Consider the following 18,952-nt stretch of genomic DNA (forward strand, 5'->3'; position numbering starts at 1 on the left):
TCATTAAACACTGTGAAATGCCCACAGATGAACTCTTTAACACCTAATATTTAGGGCTCTGACCTGCAGTTAGGAAGTGAAGTCACTGACACACACCCACCAGTAGCCACATAAAGCCCACCACTTCCATCGAGTCATTTGGAAACATTCAACTAAAACATTAGCTGGTGTTTAATGGCCATGAACATCATACTGGGACCGTAGTTTCCAGCTTGTGATCACACCCCTGGGTGGAAGCAAGGGAAAGGGTTGTGGGTTGCTTCTTGGGTGTCCATCAAAGCGGATCATGCAAAAAAAAACTTCTGCTGGGAGGGTAAATTTGCTAAGAAAAGTTAATTTTTTGAAAAATGTTGAGAGGTCAGCAAATACTGAAGGTTATAAGCCACTAGGTTTGAAGAGAAACTGATAGGAGGTGAGGTACGTGCCAGCTGCCCCACGGGGCGTCCCGGGGCAGAAGCTGCTGCTGATCCCTGCCCATCCTCTCCCGGGGAGACTCGGGTGCAGGAGCGGGGGGGTGAGCCTGCAGAAGTGCCTGCTTCACTTCAGCTGCAGGGGCAGTGCAATGGGTTAAAGGCACAGCTGGGAATGGCTGGACTGAGTGCATGGGGCTGAAAATAAACAGCTCTGAACTGCAAAGCTCTTTTAAAACCGTCCCTCACTCCATCTGGCTGCGGTGGACCTCAGTGTGGGCCCTTGCTTGTCCCACCCTCCAGCAGCTCAGGGACATGGTGGAATGGCCCCAGCTCACAGAGCTGCAGCATCTCCTGGCTCCCTGCTGCAAGGAAAAGATCGACAGACGCCCCAGAGCCGCCCCTCCCAGCACATTTTAAATAGCAAAAAAAAATCATTTTCTATCACTTACCCATCTGAGCGCTTGTGAGCAAGTCCAGCCGCCGGAGCGAGACGTGCTGTGCAAGGAGCAAGGCCAGCAGACAAGGGGGTCCCATCACCTGGCCAGCCCTTTATCCACGGCCCCGGCGCAGGGCTTGGTTTTGCGTGGGGTCAGGGCATGGGTCTGCGTGCGGAGATAAGGGACAGCCGGTGAGCAGGCAGCAGAGCAGTGCCCCCCGTGTGGGAGGCCATTGCAGAAACTTCTCGGGGAGGATGCAGGCACGTACTCCCAGGCGTTATCTGCTGGCACCACTTGACTAGTCACATCCAGGGAAACTTGAAGATCTCCAGGCCAGCCTGTTCTGTAGCTGATGGTCCCTGCAGGCCCATATCTCCACCAGCGTAACCCACCAGCTTCAAAGGCACCACCCCCACCGACACAACAGAAAGGAATTTTCCTATTTAAAGCTTTTCCTATTAAAAATATCCAGCTGTTTCCTTCCTCAGGAATTGGCTTATGTAGCTAAAGGTGCTGCTCTGAAGCCATTTGTTTAAGCTTATAAGGGGGATAACGTCTGTGGCCAGAAAGCTACACTGACACCTGGGCTTTGAGTTCAGCCCCACAGCCCCACACACACCTCGTGGGCCGTAGGGCTGGGACTGAGTGGTGTGCACCCCTGCGCCCTAGCACCAGCCAAAGACCCTCCCAGAGCTCCTGGCCAGTACAGGGCGTCTTGTGAGAAGAAATACACTCTTTGATGCAAAGACTTAAAATGACAAGGCATCCATTGCTCCCCAACAGATAATCACACTAATTGCATTCAAATATTTTTTCTTCAGTTTCCACCTGCTCCTATTAAGGCTCAGTTTAAGCTTGCTGGGCTTCATTATACATTTCCCAGTAAATTTAAAACCACTCAAACTACAGCACATTTTCAACAGCCTTACCACTTTCCAACGGCAATGCCAGATGTGTCCATGTCCCCTTTCGGTGCCAGGCTGCTCCAGAGGCTGCAGGGTGGCAGGAGCCAGGGTGCAAGGGGACAGAGCTCACGGTGGGAGTGACACCAGCCTCCCCAGGCCACGGTGTGGCAGCTGTGCCAGGGTTTGGGGAGCTGCAGCCAGCCACAGCATCCCTGAGATAAGCTTGGAGGTGGCCATACCAGCATCACCTGGGAGATGACTGCAGCACAGTGGCAGTGCCCTGTGTGGGAGAGGTGGCAGGGTGGCTGTGCAGGACTGTGTCTGGGGGGTGCAGCATTGCCCACCCACCTCCTGGGAGCATGGGGCCAGCAGCCCAGAGCCCAGCCAGGGCACGTCAGGCTAACATGACATGGAGACTCCTCTCTGCTCCCGGCCCTCTGGCTGGGCAGCAGCAGGGAAGGAAGGGGCTGGCAGAGACGCACAGCCCAGCAGGAAAACCAGCACAGCCCCAAGAGAGGACCCCAGCTCCCCTGTCGCTGCGGGAAGGCTGGCTCAGAGGAGGCTGGCCAGGTGCAGGCAGGGCTCTCCCAGCAGCCTGGCCCAGGAGAGCCTGGGTCCCAGCGGCCAGGAGGTGGTGCAGGAACACTGCACCACAACTCCAGATGGGAGAAGGGCTCTGCTAGCAGGCAGCTTGCTGCAGCCTGCCGGGCATGCACCTTGCACACGTACGTGCATCCACGAACATGCACACACACGTATGCCCTCACACACACGTGCATGCACACACACTTGCTCTCTCAAGGAAGAACCCACCTTACCTGCCATCCCCTGGGTGGGCAGCGCTGCTGGGCCTTTGCGCTCCGTCTCCGCGGGCCCCCGAGCCTCTCTGGGGCAGACTGTGGGGCTGCAGGCCAAGCCCTGCCAGGGCGGGTGGGGACCTGCCGGTGCACAGCCCTGGGCCGGTGCCCACCCTTCAGCCCCACAGCCCGTGCCTCTTGACGGGCAGTTGGCAGCGCTCGCCCACCCTCGGACACCCCAAACCAAACCCATGCCCTGGGGTTAGTGCCAGGCTGCAGGTGGGTCTCAGCACTGCCGAGGGAAGCGGGGCAGGAGGTGGGGCTGCAGAGGTGCAGCAGGCAGAGCTGAGCACACCAGAGAGCGGCACCTCCTCACCTCAGGCACCTGCACCCGTGCCACACCACGCACAGCCCCAGCCAAGTCCCCATCAGACCCCAGCGACCTTCACTGCTTCCCCCAGACACATGGGCAGAGGCGGTGGAACAGTGTTTCCTCTCTCCACCATGGGAACTGGTTGCACAGAAATAATATATACATTTTAATTATATTTGAAATACACAGGAAACGCATAGCTGGGAGAATAAATACCACCAGGCCAGCTCTTGCAGAGAGCTCGGTGACAGCTGGCGACTGCGGCCCGGGTAGTGAAGTGAGACAGGGTGCTGGTTCCCAGGCTGGTTCAGACGCTGCCAACGCGAGAGCAGAGCATGAGCCTGCCCAAGCTCTAGGGCGCAGCGGGGAGACCTGGAGAGGTGGCTTCATCCCCGCTCTGCGCCGTGACAAGGACGCTGACCTGCAGCGTGCCACAGCGGGAGCGCAGCACCCAGGCACCCTGGTACACCTGCCCCGGGCCCCACGCCTGCCTGGGAGGAGGAGGAGGAGGAGGGAGGCGAAGACTGAGCTGCTGGCAGCTGGTGGCATCGCAGGCCATGCTTACAGTGCCCTCGGGGTTGCTGTAGGTGCACAGCCCTGGAGCATCCTTCCCCAGCTCCCCATCCCAGCCCTCCTCTGGGGGGATGCCAGGTGCTCCCGGGCACTCCAGCTGCTCCTGGGGGACCTCTAGCAGGGACCGTCCCTGGAGAGCAGCCGGGCTGGCACAGGAGGCTTGAGCATGGATGAGGGGCTCAGCAAAGCTCTGGAGCCAGCCCAGGAGATAGGCGAGGCGGCAGTCACAGGCCCAGGGGTTGTTGGCCAGCCCCACGCGCGCCAGCTCCTCGTTGGCATCGAAGAGCCCCGGGGGCAGGCGGGCCAGGCGGTTGTGGTCCAGCACCAGGGCGGTGAGGAGGGGCAGCCCGGCCAGCAGCCCAGCCGGCAGGCTGGAGAGGTTGTTGTGGCTCAGCTGCAGCGCCGCCAGCCCCGCCAGCCCCTGGAAAATCCCAGCGGGGAGGTGGGCCATGGCATTGTGCGAGAGCACCAGGGTCTGCAGCGCTGACAGGTTGGAGAAGAGGCCCTGGGGCAGCGTCTCCAGCTGGTTGTGAGCCAGTGAGAGGTGGAGGAGACGAGGGGTGCCGGTGAAGAGGGCGGCGGGCAGGGTGGCCAGGCGGTTACCCTCCAGGCTGAGGACAGTGAGGTTGGGGAGACTGGTGAAGATGTCGGGGGCCAGGCTGCCCAGGGCGTTGTGCTGCAGCTGCAGCCGCCGCAGCCCCCCCAGCCTGGCGAAGGCACCGGCCGGCAGCTCCTCCAGCCGGTTGCCATCCAGGTGGAGCTCAGCCAGCCAGCCCAGTGCCCCGAAAGCGCCGGGGGACACCTGTGCCAGCAGGTTGTCACTGAGCTTGAGGAGGCGGAGGGCAGCAAGGGGAGCCAGCAGCCCGGCTGGCAGCTTGGTCAGGAGGTTCTGTGAGAGGTCCAGGGTCTGGAGGTGCCGGAGCGAGCGGAAGATGCCGGGGGGCAGTGCCTCGATCTTGTTCCCTGGCAAGCGCAGGTCCTGCAGACGGCAGGTACTGGCGAAGAGCCCCGGCTGCAGGGAGCGGATGGCGTTGGCACCCAGGGAGAGCTTGCTGAGGCTGGGCAGCCCCATCAGCACCCCCGGGCTGACTGCTGCCAAGGGGTTGCCCGACACCTCCAGCTCGGTGAGGCTGGGCAGCTCCTGAAAGGCGCCAGCCTCCAGCTCCTGGATGTTGTTGTTGAGGAAGACCAGCTTGGTGAGGGTGGTGCTGGAGCCCAGGGCTCCGCTGCGGACGCTGCTCAGGGCCGTCTCCACGAAGAAGAGCTGAGTAGCATTCCCTGGCAGGCCCTCTGGGATCTCCTGCATCCTCTCCTCCGAGCAGAAGACTTTGGAGGTGTCATAGCACTGGCAGGTGGGGGGGCAGAGCAGGGGCATACCCCCCACCAGCAGGGACCCCAGCCCCAGCAGTGCATAGACCACCAGCCTGCACTGGAGAAGGAGCCGAGCCTCATCCTCTGCCTCGGCGAGGCAGAAATCTGCACCCACAGGTGGGTGCTGCTGGGGAAGCAGCTCCTGCAGCCAGAAGTGCAGCGGGAGCAACCTCTGGGGCACTGCCCCGGTCTGCTCGCACCGCCCCAGCGTTCCCCTTGTGGGAAGCCCAAATCTCTCCTTGCCTGCCCTGTGCAGTGGGTCGGGGCTCTTCCCCTGCACCCCAGCCCCACTCCAGCTCACCCTGCGACAACCAGGGTGGTGCCACCCTCACCAAAGGTCCCCACGTCCTGCAGAGCAGTGGCTGAGGTAGGACCCGTGTGGTCCCACAGAGATCCTGGGGGAACCTGTGGCCTCACACGATATCTCCATGGGCATGAAGCCGGGCTCTGGGGTGGGGAAGCATGTGAAGCACAGGGATATGCTGCTGCTCCATGTCAAAAGGAACAGGCTCCAACAGTTGTATTTCTAACTGCCCATCAAGTACTTTTTTCTCTTCAAGCAACCAGAGCAACAACAGACCTGCCTGAGGGGTATTCTGCTAGGCCAAATGCCTGTTCCCAGCCCACCAGAGGCACTTTTTGAGGCAGTGCCCTCCAGACCTCTGCCAGTCACTCCCTACTTGGGGTACACACCCGTGCTGCCGTATGATGCGGGATGCTGCCCACCCCACAGCAATGCCCACCTGCAGACACCCCACACGAATGGGGCTATCCTGGACTTACACCAGCACTCCAGAGCAGCGTCAGCTTGGCTTTTCCTTTCCATCATCTCACTTCTTTTCTCCAGAGCCACCAGCAGCTCCCACCCATCCCAGACCCCCCAAACTACTCGAGCAGCACGGCCACCACTTACCGAGTATGGCATCGTGGAGACTGCCGCCGAGCCTGCGGCAGGTTTGCAGGGACACTGCTCGCCAAGATGGGACAATGTTTTCTGGGGCGGATGGGAAGCTGGCTGACGAGCTGTTCCTGCTAGGGCGGAGCTGCCCCTTGCTGCTTATCGGCAACAACAACCGGTGTCCTTGGAGTGCTTTGAAAAATAACCCAGCCCCAGAGGGACTGGAGGTGAGGCCAGAGGCAGCCGCCAGTGAGCATCCTGGCAGGGAAGCAGGGTCCTGGCCCCGGACGTCCACTGGCTTGGGGATGGTGGCAGGGTGCTGCTGTCATGGGTGGCACCAATCCCACACCAAGCTCACCACACTTGCTTCCAGCCGTCCCGCAAGAGACCCCTAGGACTTAATTAAATCTTACTGGGAAATGGTGCTAGCAAACATCTCTCGCATGTGAGAGGGGACCAGGCACGGCTTAGCCAGGCAAAGCAATGCCGTGAAGAAGGGACCACCCTGGGACCATCCTGTTGAGATGCACCAGGTGTTTTGCAGGCCGTGACGTGCACCCGGCCAGCAGTGGGATGGCCAGAGGGACCCACGGACCAGCTGAACTCCCTGGGAGCTTGCAACCTGCTTGGGGAAGCCATGTACACCACCTTAAGGGCTGCCCTGCAAGGACCTGTGTTGGAATGGGCTGGGGTGGCCACAGAGGCACCCCCAGGGGCAGGAGGAGGGACACTTATGTGCATTCAGCCAGGCTGATGGAGCAGACAGTGACGCACAGAGAAACTCTGCTGACACAAGGCAGCGGCAGCCAGCTCTGACGGGAGCCAAGCGAGGTCCCCACCACTGGGTCAACCCCTGGGGCCCTGCCCCGGGGAGCAGGCTGCGCAGGAGGCAGTCAGTGTGTCCATTGAGGAGCTTGCTGAGGTCCCAGCTCACTCTCCAAAAGCCATCCTGCTGCTGTTGGATGGCTGAGCCCTCCTGGCTCCCTCACCCCAGGTTGGAGCCCAGGGACCAGCACGGGCTCTGTGAGTGCAGCCCACTACCCCTCTCCCAGCCCCACCAGCCTGCATGGGATCTTTCTCAACACGAATAGAAATCTCTTAGGAGTGGAAATCAATCACAGCTCCTGTCCCTGCTGGGTCATCCCCTGGCTGAGCACCACGGAGGAGCAAATAAACAGCTTTTGGCACTGGGGGTGGACAACTGCACTTTAATGGAGAGGTCACAGAGCAGCACCCAATGGCCCCACGGCACAGTCCCGTATCTCCTGCCACCGTGCAGGTCCCAGCCCAGAGAAGCAGCCCATCATGTGCACGATCATGGGGCTGCTTGTGCCAGTGCTGGCTCCTGGGGCTGACCCTCGTCCCATGGCAGTGATCCCCAGGCAGCCTGGCACCACGCACAGAGGTGAGCTGGACCCCTACGTGGCTGTGCCACAGCTGGGGGAGGCAGGGTGTCTGCTGGATGCAGGTGCTACAGGGGGGGTGGCGGTGGTGGCACAGCACCCATGTGCGAATGGCAGAGCAGCCAGCGCTTGCTGACCCACCCCACTGTGGGCTGACAGTGTCCCCACTGCCTGAGGGCAGCGAGCAGACAGCAGGACTGGGCACATACAGGAGGACACTTGAGCGAGGAAGAGGAAGAGCTTTGGCAGGCAGAGCAGGGCGGGGTTGCTCATTAGCTGCTGGAGGATGCATGAGGGTATTGAGGCAGTGAGGACCAGGGATGGGGTGCAGCAGGAGCAGCCCTGGGGCACAAGCACAGGAGCTTCTCCCAGCCCCTGGCAGACACTTCACATCCATCGTCTCACCCCTATAATTCCCCCACAGTGGGGACCGGTGCAAGCCCCCCAGCCACCCGTGGGGTTGGGGCAAGGTGCTACAGGCAGGGGCTTGGCCACAGGAGAGATAGCATCAGCGTGCAGCCAGGGCTCAGGGGGGATGCTGCTGCACCCAGACGCCAGCACCCTGCCCCGCGGCTCTCCTGGCAGGAGATTCAGAAGGGTGTGAGGAGCAGGAGAAGATGCTGGCTGTGCTCTGGCCCGTCCTGCCTGCAGCAAGGAGGGCAGCTTGGACACGGCCGAGTCACTCAGGGTGTGCCACCCTAGCAGCCCAGCCCCGCGGGGATCCCCACCCAGACACAAACAAGCTACAAAGCAGCACCAGGACCTGCAGCTTTGCTGGGGGTGAAGGCGCTCGCTCAGCTCCTGGCTCTGTGTGGTGGCTACTGCCTGCTGCCCAGGCAGGGCCAGAGGCTGAAGGCATGCCGTGGGGCAGTGGGGGGGTGGCAGATGGAGGAGAGGGGCTGGTGGGGGATAGTGGAAGGGCAGACAGCACTGGAGGGAACGCTGAAAGGTGAAGGATGAAGGATGGGGAAGTCCTGTTGTTTGGGGTAAGCACCATCATGGCCAGGCTGTGTCTCCCTGCTCGAGGGGTCCCCTCTCAGCACCCTGCACCCCGGCTGCTGGCCCCTGGGCAGGGACTGAGCACAGAGGCTGCGCTGGAGGCGGGAGGGGCTGGGGACAGAGCACATGAGAGGTCACCTGGAGGAGATGCCCTGCTGCAGAGCAGGGGCAGGGCAAAGCAGAGCAGGACAGGGGGACACACAACACGCGGGGTGATGCTAGCCCATCCCAATCAGCAAGGGCAGCTGATGCAGAGCCTCTGTCATGTCCCTTGGCCCCACGGGGAGGGAATGCCCCGCCAGCACTGCTCCCCTCAGGGTCTGCTGGGGGCTCAGGCTTCATTGGGCGCCTTCATCCTCATGAGCACAACGTGGCTCTTCTTCCTACAGCCGTAGACCACCAACGCCAGCAGAGCAGCGAGCAGGGCCACACACACCAGCACGATGACCGCCACCACCACCCCGCTCTGCATGCGCGTCAGCCCCCACCACCCCCTCTCCTCTTCCTCCTCCTTTTCCTCCTCCTGTGGGGAGACTGGCAGCCCCACGGGGGGCTCCGTCCAGGCACCCTCTGGCAATGACACCTCAGAGGAGCGAGCAGGGAGCAGGGTGCCGGGATGGGGGGAGGCAGTGGGGGGCCGGGGGACAAGGAGCCGGTCCCGCGGCAGCCCCGCGATGGGGGTGCCCTGCAGGGCGGGGGGCTGTGCACAGAGCGGGGGGGTGTCGCCCACCTTGTGAGGGTTGTCCTCCAGCCAGCCTCGCAGGGGCAGGATGCCCTCGTCACAGCGCCAGGAATTGTTGTGCAGCTTCACCTCTCGCAGGGCGGCCAGGGGGGAGAAGATCCCGGCGGGCAGGTACTCCAGGGCGTTGGCATGCAGCTGCAGGTGCCGCAGCCCCGGGGTGGCCCTGAAGAGGCCCCGTGGCAGCGCCTGCAGCTGGTTGTGGTGCAGGGAGATGTTCTGCAGCTTGGGCAGCCCCTCCAGTGCCTGGGTGTCCAGGCGGCGCAGGGCGTTGGAGTGCAGGGACAGCTCCAGCAGCTCCCCCAAGCCCCGGAAAGCCCCCGGCGCCACTGAGCGCAGCCGGTTCTTGCTGAGGACCAGGAGCTGCAGCTGGGTGAGGTTGCTGAAGACAGCGGTGGGGAGTGTGGAAAGCTCATTCTCGTAGAGCCACAGCTCCCGCAGGTCAGGCATGGGCCCGAAGGCGCCGGGGGAGATGTCCCGCAGGCGGTTGACGTGCAGGGTGATCTTGGCGAGAGCGTGCAGGGGCAAGAAGACGCCGCTCGGCAGGGCGGTGAGGAGGTTGTTGGACAGGTAGAGCTTCTGCAGGTTCCCATTGTGCACGAAGAGCTCCGGGGACAGCATCTCCAGCTGGTTCTGGTGCAGCCCCAGCTCCTGCAGCTCCGGCAGCCCATCGAAGGCGCCGGCCGGGATCTGGCGGAGCCGGTTCTCATAGAGCCGCAGCACCTGCAGCCGCGCCAGCCGCTCAAAGGCCCTGGGCGGCAGGCGGTCGATGTTGTTCCTGGCCAGGTTGAGCTTGGTGAGGCTGGAAAGCTGGTCGAACACCCCCTCCTTCAGCTCCTGCAGGTTGTTCCCGTGCAGCTGCAGCTCCTTCAGGTTGCTCAGGTGGGCAAAGTGGGAAGGCTCGACCTGGAGGATCTGGTTGCTGGAGAGCAGCAGAGACTCCAGCTTGCCCAGGGGCTCAAAGACCTGCACGGGGAGCTCCTGCAGCTTGTTGCTGGCCAGGCTGAGGTAGCGCAGGTCAGGCAGGTGCTGGAAGGCCCCAGGGCTGATGCGCGACAGGTTGTTCTTCTCGATGCGCAGCCCGATCAGCAGGGAGGCGTTGCCAAAGGACGCGTCAGCCAGCTCGGCGATGCGCGTGTTGATGATCTGGAGGGTCATGGCGTTCGCAGGGATGGGGCTGGGGACTGCAGTGATGCCAGCCCCGGAGCACTCCACCTGGGCAGTGCGGATGCACTGGCACTGCTCCGGGCACTGGCCACTGGCCAGCTGGATGCCCAGCAGCAGCAGCAGCCACCGCTGCCAGCCTCCTCGCTCCATTTGGCCTGCAGCAAAACCAAAGGAGGGTGATTCAGCCCCTGATTTCCCAGCTCCCAGGAGCATTGCCAGGGATGGGTGCTGCTTTCTCCCTGGAAAAGACCACTGAGGCCATGGCCATCCTGCCCTCAGCACGACAGCTGGGCAGAGGAGGGTAGGTGATGAAGGCTGGGGGCAGGCAGGAATGGGCACAGCCCAGGCAGGAGCGCAGAACAGGACAGAGCCGGGGCCACGGCGCCTGGCTGCCATACCACAGCTATTAGTGGCATCCCTGACATCCCCCTCGCTTGGCTCCTCCAGTGGCCAGGAGTGAGGTTTCTTGTTTTGCAGTAAGCGTGGCAAGCTGCTACCAGTGGCACTGGCCCCCCTGGCACCACTGGGCAGCTGAGACCTTCACCAGAGCCAGCCGGCAGCACCCGCAGCTGAGCAGGTCCCAGAGATGTTGGCTGGGGGCAAGGAAGAAAGGTGCTTCCCCCAGCACCCCTGAGCACCCTCCTCCTGGCTCTGCCTGGTGGCAAGCAGCTCTGAGCTGCTGTCACGGAGCCAAAGACATCGCTACCCCCACTGCCTGGGCAAGCTTTAGCTCCAATCCTACAGGAGTCTGGGTCAACGGGACCCTCTACCAGCCCCACCAAGCCCAGGCTGGGCACAGGGGTGACCCTGTGTGCACCCCATCCCCAGCAGAAGGTCTCAATCCTGGCTGATTTGGGCCATGAAAGCAGGGTGTCGGTGTGGGCACCTGTACGCAGCTGGTCCCACAGGGTAGTGCCTGGGGGATCCCTGGTGCCTGGGGGGAGGTAGGGCTTTACAACGAGGTCCTCCATCACCCCACAGCCACCGCCACCATGGACACCCTCTCCTCCTTCCTCTGGCCTGGGAGCTTCCTCCCTCTCTAGATTAAAGCAGCAGCCTTGTGCCAGGCTGGCAAGGAGCAGCTTCAAGTGGCACAAGGGAGAGAGAAAACCTGCAGCTCCCCGGGCACCGAGTGCGGCTCAGCCAGATGGGCAAGTTCAGCGGTGCAGGGGTGTGGGCACGGTGCCCCGGCTGGCACAGCACCCTGGGGTGCTGGGGCACGGCCCCTGCCCTCCACCCTGGGCTCCCCCCAGGGAACATGCTTGCTCACACGCTTGCTCTGCGGCGGGGAGGGAGGAACCCTCCACAAGCCAGCGCAGTTTATGTTTCCCATATGGAAACAATCTGCACCCAAGAACAGCTTTGTTTATAGAGAGCCATTTATAAACTTCCCCAAACACTCTGCACATCAAAAGCCCTGCTCATGTCACTCCCTGGTAATGCAGCTCAGAGAATCCACGCTGGAGCGCCCTTCAGGAAAGGCAGCTGAAAACAATTTATCTCCTCTTTTCTTCTAGGGACAAAAAGTTTACAGACCAATACGCTGAATATTCCCTACTGCTCAGCCTTTCAGCATCCCACTGCTCCCAACCTCAGCCCCCCTAAATGTTACTTTTCCCCCCTTCATTTTCCCTATTGGTTATTATTTAAGATATGTTGCCTATATTACTATTGCAGCTCCCACAATGCCTAAGTGGTCTCGCTTTTCTGGAGAATCCTTTCAAGACAAACATCGCCATCAAATCAAAAGATGCTGAACATGCAGATCCCGCCGCCGCGCCACCACCCCTTGGAGCTGCCCCGGGAGTCCCCCAGGCCCGAGGCCACTCACACGGGTGGTAGTGGAGAGAAGACTTACCCGAGTGTCCTGCAGCCGTGAGCGCCGAGCGAGCACAGCTCTGTGCTGGCAAGAGAGCCGAGTGTGGTTCATGCTTCCCCTCCCAGTATATAACCCGTCCAAATCAATGAATCAGCACAGGGGCAGCGTCGGGGTTAGGGAAAGCGCTGGAGCAGAGCTGCCTCCAACTCCTATTTCCTCTGCAAACAGAGCAAGAGTCTCAAAGATGTAGTTTTGGGTTTCCCTCTCCTGAACCCCAGTGCTCTTGTTTGGAGACAAGCAGACGGCCCCGTCAACATGCTGCTCATGTCAGCCAGCACCCAGGGAGCAGCTCAGTCCTGGAGACCCCCTGGTCCCCGGTGGGACATGGCTGGGTGACCTGACCCATGGGGGCAGGCGAGGAGAAGCCAGGCCCCTGGGCACAGTTTTGCCCTTCCCTGGCACGCATTCACACTGGGGCTGCTCCAGGGCATCGCCCTGACATACGCACGGCACTTGTCCTCCTCAGCTACAGCTCCCGCAAGAGTCGGGACCTCCGGCCGTGCCCCAGCCCAGGGCTGGCAGCACAGGCAGCCCCCCAGCACGCCGACCCTGCCCAGGGTCACAGCTCTCATTCCCTGCCCACAGCCACAGGTGCAAAGGGGCCACGACCCCACAAGCACCCACTGCAGGGCTCTGCCCCACAGGCACCTCACCCAGCCCAGCCCGGGAGCGGGCACCAAGCAGGGGTCGGCAGTGCTGCTGCTGCTGGCTGCAAGCAGCCTTGTAACCCCAAAACGGCACACGCTGCCATTTCCCGGGGGCTGCCGTGGATGTGCTGCAGCCCATATGCTGCTCCTCATCCTCAGCAGCCCTGACACATGGGTGATGGAGCCCAGCACCCAGCAGTGTTTGGGAGGCAGGGTACAAGCCTGTCCCATCCACTTTTTCGAGGGTACCTGCTACCACCCCTCCCTTTCCCCTCCAGCCCACATGGGTGCACACCCCTTGGTCCCCACCATCCAACCCAGGTCCCCTCCCTCGCCCACCTCTCCTGGGCAGCCCCAGTCCAGCAGCTGCCGGGAACAGATATTCGGGAGGAAGCAGCTAAAGAGAGCCAGCATGCGTGGCCCCTTTGGGCTTCCTGGAGTTGGAGCAGTCCCGTGCTAACCACGGGGCAGCTGGAATTTCCCTGACCATGTCTAATCCCATCTCAGCCCACCCATGTTTCCGCCAGCCACAGCAACCCCTGCTCAGGTCCCAGCCAGTGCTAATGAGCTGCTCGAGATGGGAACAGCACGGGACTGCTGCCGGAGAGGTGGGAAGAAAGCTGCCTCCATCCCCATGCCGCAGCGTGTCGTGCCGGGCTGTGAGGGGTGGGAGGGCGCAGGGCAGTGCAGGGGACAGGGACACTGTTCAAGGAGGGGACCAGATCAGGATAAACAGCAAACTGAAGGGATGGAGAGGGGACTTTCCAGCCAGACTCAGAGGAAGGTGACAGGGATCATGGGAAGAGGGTAGGAAGTGGGACGTCAGCCGGAGGCAACCACCACCAGTACATCAGATTTCATGGGGGGCCCAGCTGCCACGGGACATGGCCACAGAGCCCTCCCCGGCTGGGGAGCGAGCACCGAGGCTGGGGCTACCCCCCAACCACGCTCTCTGCCTGCTCCTGGGGCAAAGCCCAGGCATTTGGACACGGAGAAGGGGCATCTTGAAACCACCACCCACAAGTGATTTAGCTCACACTCTATTGACACAGCAGATTTTCCCAGCACTGTGGTTCCCAAAATAACTTCCCCGCTTCCTTGACAGTGGTGCAACTGGAGGTCAGGCAGCGGGATGGGGAGCTGCCCGCTCCCTGCAGCCCTGGCACAAGAGCAGGGCTCTCACGGCCTTATCGCACCCTTATCACCGGCTCTGTCTGCCCGCCGCCAGCGCTGCTGGGCTCCCGCCTGCTCTGACTCATCCCAGAAGCACACAGCTTTTCAGCAAGGCAACACAGAAATGAAACCCCAGCACTTCCGAAAAACCACCACCCGAAGCCCAGTCCGACAGAGGAATGTCAGACTCAGCTCCTTCCAAGCAGCGCTGCCCCGGGGGGATGGGGATGAAGTGGTTGGTACCTTCAAAGACCCTGCCCCCAGGAAGGGGGGGGGATCAGGTTGTGGTCCCTACAGCCACGCAGACTGCCCAACGTTTCAGAGGAGCCCAGGTAACAGCCCTGTCACAAACCCATCTGTCTCTACCCAGGCCTAGGGAGCTTGGCTCCTGCTCCTGGCTGGGAAGGATGAGTCTGTTTTCAAGACATCCCTAAAAATAAAATAAGTCTGAGTAACGGCGCAAGCCCGTGCACCGCACCCGCAGCAGAAGGAGCTGCTCCCGGAGGTGAGCGCACAGGAGCTTGCCCCAGGCTATGCACAAGGGAGAGAAGCAGAGAGTGTGAGAGTTTGGGATAGCAGCACTGACACGCTCTGCACATCTGGAGGGGAGAGGCAGCTCCCTGAGACAGCGCAGGGATGTGAGTGAGCGTGAGGTAAGCGTTTGGAGGAGGGAGGATGCTGTGCATAGCTGAGAGCTCACACGGTGCTGGATGTAGTGGAGCTAGCCTCATGCCACAGGAAAGCCCCAGAGCCCAGCAGTGCTCTGGGAACCTTCCCCACCTCCAGCTGCACCAGCCAAAGAAAGATTGAAGTCCCCACACCAAGCTTGGGGCAGCGGGGAGTCACTGCTGTGTCCCTAGGCCTCTAAGGGGATGATGGAGCCCAAGGGTAGGCATCTGCCAGACCCTGTGCCCTCGTGAGATAGGGCTGGCACTGAAACCTGCAGTCACAGCTGGGCTGGGGAATGTCTCCTTCCCCCAGAGCCCCCAGCCCTCCCCTCCTGCACAAGGGCAGTTTTCTGATCTCTCACCCCAGGCAGTGGCCAAACACCGCTGTGCGGTGAAAAGCAAGAGCTCATGGTGCTGCCCCACAGCCTGGGCTGGAGCTGCCCTTGCACCAGAGAGCCCCCAGTACTTTCTGCAGGTGTTTCTCCGCACACTGCTGAGCCCACAGAGGGATTGGAGGTCCTGGGGCTAGTGGTCCCAGCTAGCACTAGCCCTCGTGCTTTGACATACCCCTGCCTGCAGCTCCTGGAGGCCGGCAGGGCCAGGAGCAGGCAACCCTTGGCCACGCTCTCCAAGCCACTTGCATTTAGCCATCTGAGTTCCCAGCCCCACCACAGCTCCTGTCTGACCTGTGGCTTCTTGTACAAGCCCTGGTGCTCCCCCCTGCGAAGTTCAGCCCCAAAACACCACCAGCTGGGGAGGATCCAGGAGCCCCAGAACAGCAGCATCACCTATTTGTGGGGAGATCTGCCTCGCTGACGGACAGCAGGACAGTCCTGGGTCTGTTGGTGCTGGCACACTTCCAGTGCATCCTCACAGCCGGGGTGACGGACACAGCAAAGCCGAGCGGCTCTGAATCACCAAGGGATTCGAGACTGCTTGGAAAATTTCATGTAATCGCTAAAATTAGCAGCTTGTGGGCTTGGCCAGGAGGGCGCATTGCTCATCTGCCAAACAGCTGAGCACGCTCACCCACGCCACGCTGCTGCACAACCCGGCAGCCCCAGCTCCCCCCCCCCCCCCAGCTCTCACCTCAGCCCCTGCTCCCCTCACACCTCCAGCTCCCGGCTGAATCACCTCTACCCGCCCCCCCACCCCAGGAGGGATGGGACATCCCCAGACCTCACCGCTCAGGCTGGAACGCCCACCCCCCCCCCCCGTTATTTTGCACTGCTGAGAAGTGCTCACTGCTATGGGAAACCCCCCCAATGGCCCCCGGTGCTTACAGAGACCGGCTGGCCCAGGGCATCGGGCCAAACTCTGCTCAAGCGGAGGAGGAGGGGGGCAGAGGGCTGGGCTGGGGGGGTGTCCCCTCAGTGCTCTAGCACAGATACCTCCAGGCCTGAGCCCTGCAGCAAGACACAGGCTCGAATCACAGCTGAGGGGTGAAGGAAGGTGCATTAGTCTCTCGGGCCCCCCCACCCAATAGAGAGGTACCAGCAGCCGTTTCCCCACCAGATGCCCACCCTAACCCTTTGAGGAGCCCAAAACAGAGAGCTCCTCCATAGGGCCAGCGATCCAGCCCCCAGGGCACTTTCAGCTCCCTGCTTAAGGAATGGGGGGCCAGGGCTGCCTTGCTGCTCACAGCTCCAGGATGCTCCATCTGCATCTGCCCCAAGAGCTGGGGACATGTCCTGCCTTCCCTGGGAAACTGCATGTGCCAGGTGGGAGCTTTGGGAAGGAGGAGAAGCCCTGGTCCCTCCAGGGTAGGGCACAGGGATGGCCAGGAGGCTAACCTCCATCCAAGCACCAACACAACTCTCCTGGAGCCCACAGAAAAGGGCATTTAGGATCTCAGGCACAAGCAGGGCTCACCCAGCCCACAGAATCGGGCATTTAGGATCTCAGGCACAAGCAGGGCCCACCCAGCCCACAGAATCCCCTTCTCCAGGCTCAGCCCTGACCCAAGCCCCAGGCGATAGCAGAAGCACACAGGACTTGGCGCGGGCTCAGGGCAGTGCTAGGCTGGAAGGAATGCAGGGCTTGCAGCCAAGTCCGCCTGGAGAGATAATCCAAAACGGAAAGAGCTTGTCCGATGGGCGCTGCAAGGGGGAGGGAAGGACCAGCTGGAGCAGGAGGCAATGGTGGGGGACTGTCCCGGCTCATGCATTGCGAAGTGGTTGCTGGACCAGCTTTGCCCTGTTCTCCATCTCTGTAAATCCATCCCTGGCACCAGAGAGTGCCTCAGGGACCCCTTCCCAACAGGGAAAGGGCCCTATCTCCCCCCAGCGCTCAGGGGAAGCCGGCAGAGCAGTGCACAGCAGGCTGGGGAGCTGCTGCCAGCCATCACTGGCTCCCTGCCCTGGGCTTTTTTCATCTAGAGACACGAAGACACATCTGGAAGCCTGGCACATTGGGGAGAAACACAATAGCCACACAGCAGCAATCGTACAAGAGGGGCTGAGCCCGGTGGTGGGATGGCTGAGGGTGCTGCTGGAGCAGCAGCCCCTGACCCCACAATGGAGTGAGACTCACACACCATGGTGCAAGAGGCTTTGCCCGGGCTCGTCTACCCCTAAACACCTAGGAGGGAAGGAGATGCAAGGCCAGACTTTGGCTGCGAAAATAGAGGCATAACACTTCTGTAACTTGCCCATCTGGAAAGAGCAGGGGCAAAGCAGGAGCTTCAGGCCTCCTGATCACTGCGAGAGTCTGTAAACACATGCAACCCCAGCCTTGTCCCACTGGTACATGCCTTTGGCTGCATCTCCTCCCAGCTATTCTGTCATCCCTAGGAAATGCCGTGCTCCGATACCGTGGCTGCTGAATCAGCATCCCCAGGCGAGATGTGCTGGTCAGAGGCCTGGAGGAGACACGGCCAATACTCCATCACGTCAGGCAGGGGCTCCCGGAGCTGCTGCCTCACAGGCAGCAGTCGCACGCATGCCTCAACCACTGAGCACTGCTGGGTGTCTCCTCCGAGCACATCTGCTATCACCCAGCTTCTCTTTGCCTCCGGGAGAGGGAAGATCCAAGGTGCAGGCTCCAATCTCACTGCTGTGTGCTGGAGGGCTGAGCTGCATTTAGTAGGCACTTACCTGAGCTCACTCCCCTCTCCAAGCAGCAACAAGAGCCCTCCAGCAGCTACTGCCCTCACGGGACAGAGGTGGGATGGAAAGGACAGGGACACCAGGGATACAACAGGACATGGGTGTGGGTGGCTTGGAGGTGTCCTGCAGCAGCTGGGAAACAGGCAGAGAGCTGCCAGAGCTTATGGCAGCAGTGAAGTCCCTCCTCGCCACCCTGCTCCTTGGGGACTCTCAGCCCTCAAGTCCCAACAAGCAAAGGAGAATGGCTCCTGCCATGACATCAGGCTGGAAACATGCTGCGTACTCCCAACGGCCCGGCACGGTGGGTCAGAGCTCCCACTGCTCCAGGATTTCCTACAACAGAGAGAGCAGGAACAACGGCCACAGAACCAAGCGCCTGAGGGAACCAAGTGAGTTACGGAAGACCCTTGGCGAGGCTGTGCTGGTGACGCACCCCGAGCACTCCTGATGAGGATGCGGCCCTGGAGTCGGCTCCTGGACTCGGGTCTGGTTAACATGCAGGGCTGTTAACTATGACTCCGCATCCCACACAGGAGCCAAGAGTGTGAAGCCTATCCCCTCAGCCACTGAGTGCAGATGTGCTTTGCATCCACCCTTTCCCGGGGAGCAGGGACCCCCCCTGGACCAGGGATTAGATACCTCCAACGTTTTCCAGCCCACGGTACCCCCAAGCCCAGCCTGGTGGCAAAGGCTGGGCAGTAGATCATGGAAGCGTAGGCTGCAGGGACTGAGAAAAACCTTGCTAATACACTGGTAATGTCAAGCCATCGAAGCCTTGAGACAACAGCAAGGCAATGGTGCCCAGAGGGAGGGTCGGAGGTGCAGCTGCGCTTTCCCCGAGGCACCCTCGCTGCTGCCTCCCCACCTGCCACCGCTACCACCACCCGAGCTGGAAGACTGTCCCTTCTCCAAGTGAAACAGAGATCGGATATAAATAAGCATATTGTTGGATTTCCCAGGCCAGGGAGTTTTGCAGGAAGGGCTGAGCTCTGCTGGGCAGCAAACAATGAATCAGAGGCAGCTCAAAACAGGACACCTCAGAGGAAGAGTTAGTAAAACACCCCAGGCCCTTATTGCTTCAGCCTTTTGTTGTCTGCTGACTTCACTTCCCCGTCTGGCTGAAGAGTGGGGAAAGCCCCATGACAGCATGTAAAGACGAATCATCCTCCTCTTAGCACTTAACTACACAGCTGTGTGCCAACGACCCACGTGCCAGAGCTCAGCAACTGCAGAACAGGAGCCAAAGGAGCCATGCAGAGACCCAGCTGGCCCCGCTGCAGGGCTGGGGCAGCCAGAGGAGGGTGCGGAGAGATGCAGCTGCTGCTAACCCCGCTGCTCTTCCCCAGGTCGGACATCAGGGTCTCGTGTGCCCATATGGCAACCCAACTGGTGCTTTTTCTTAA

General features: G+C 61.3%; 2 protein-coding genes across 4 annotated transcripts; both read right to left on the bottom strand.

The window, feature by feature from the left end:
* Positions 1-3,078: 3,078 nt before the first annotated feature.
* On the bottom strand, positions 3,079-6,277 carry CPN2 (carboxypeptidase N subunit 2). Of its 3 annotated transcripts, none has more exons than XM_042801423.1 (2): positions 5,783-6,277; positions 3,079-4,927 (listed from the first exon to the last, which is right to left on the bottom strand). In XM_042801423.1, the coding sequence occupies exons 1-2, from the start codon at positions 5,792-5,794 to the stop codon at positions 3,278-3,280; spliced, it is 1,662 nt and encodes a 553-aa protein (XP_042657357.1). In that variant the 5' UTR covers positions 5,795-6,277; the 3' UTR covers positions 3,079-3,277. The 3 variants fall into 3 exon arrangements, with proteins under 3 accessions (XP_042657357.1, XP_042657351.1, XP_042657363.1); XM_042801417.1 differs by having other exon boundaries at positions 3,079-5,011; XM_042801429.1 differs by having other exon boundaries at positions 3,079-4,824; positions 5,783-5,812.
* A 678-nt stretch (positions 6,278-6,955) lies between these two features.
* Positions 6,956-12,034, bottom strand: LRRC15 (leucine rich repeat containing 15). The gene is made up of 2 exons (XM_032986830.2): positions 11,934-12,034; positions 6,956-10,230 (listed from the first exon to the last, which is right to left on the bottom strand). Exon 2 carries the CDS (start codon positions 10,223-10,225, stop codon positions 8,501-8,503), a length of 1,725 nt encoding a protein of 574 aa, XP_032842721.2. The 5' UTR covers positions 10,226-10,230; positions 11,934-12,034; the 3' UTR covers positions 6,956-8,500.
* Between the last annotated feature and the right edge of the window lie 6,918 nt (positions 12,035-18,952).

This window comes from Tyto alba, unplaced genomic scaffold, assembly GCF_018691265.1.
Source record: "Tyto alba isolate M040663 unplaced genomic scaffold, T.alba_DEE_v4.0 Super-Scaffold_10, whole genome shotgun sequence".
Lineage (NCBI taxonomy): Eukaryota > Metazoa > Chordata > Aves > Strigiformes > Tytonidae > Tyto > Tyto alba.

Bases quoted from the DNA above. Each gene is read 5' to 3' on its own strand.
- LRRC15 (XM_032986830.2), bottom strand. From the start codon at position 10,225: ATGGAGCGAGGAGGCTGGCAGCGGTGGCTGCTGCTGCTGCTGGGCATC.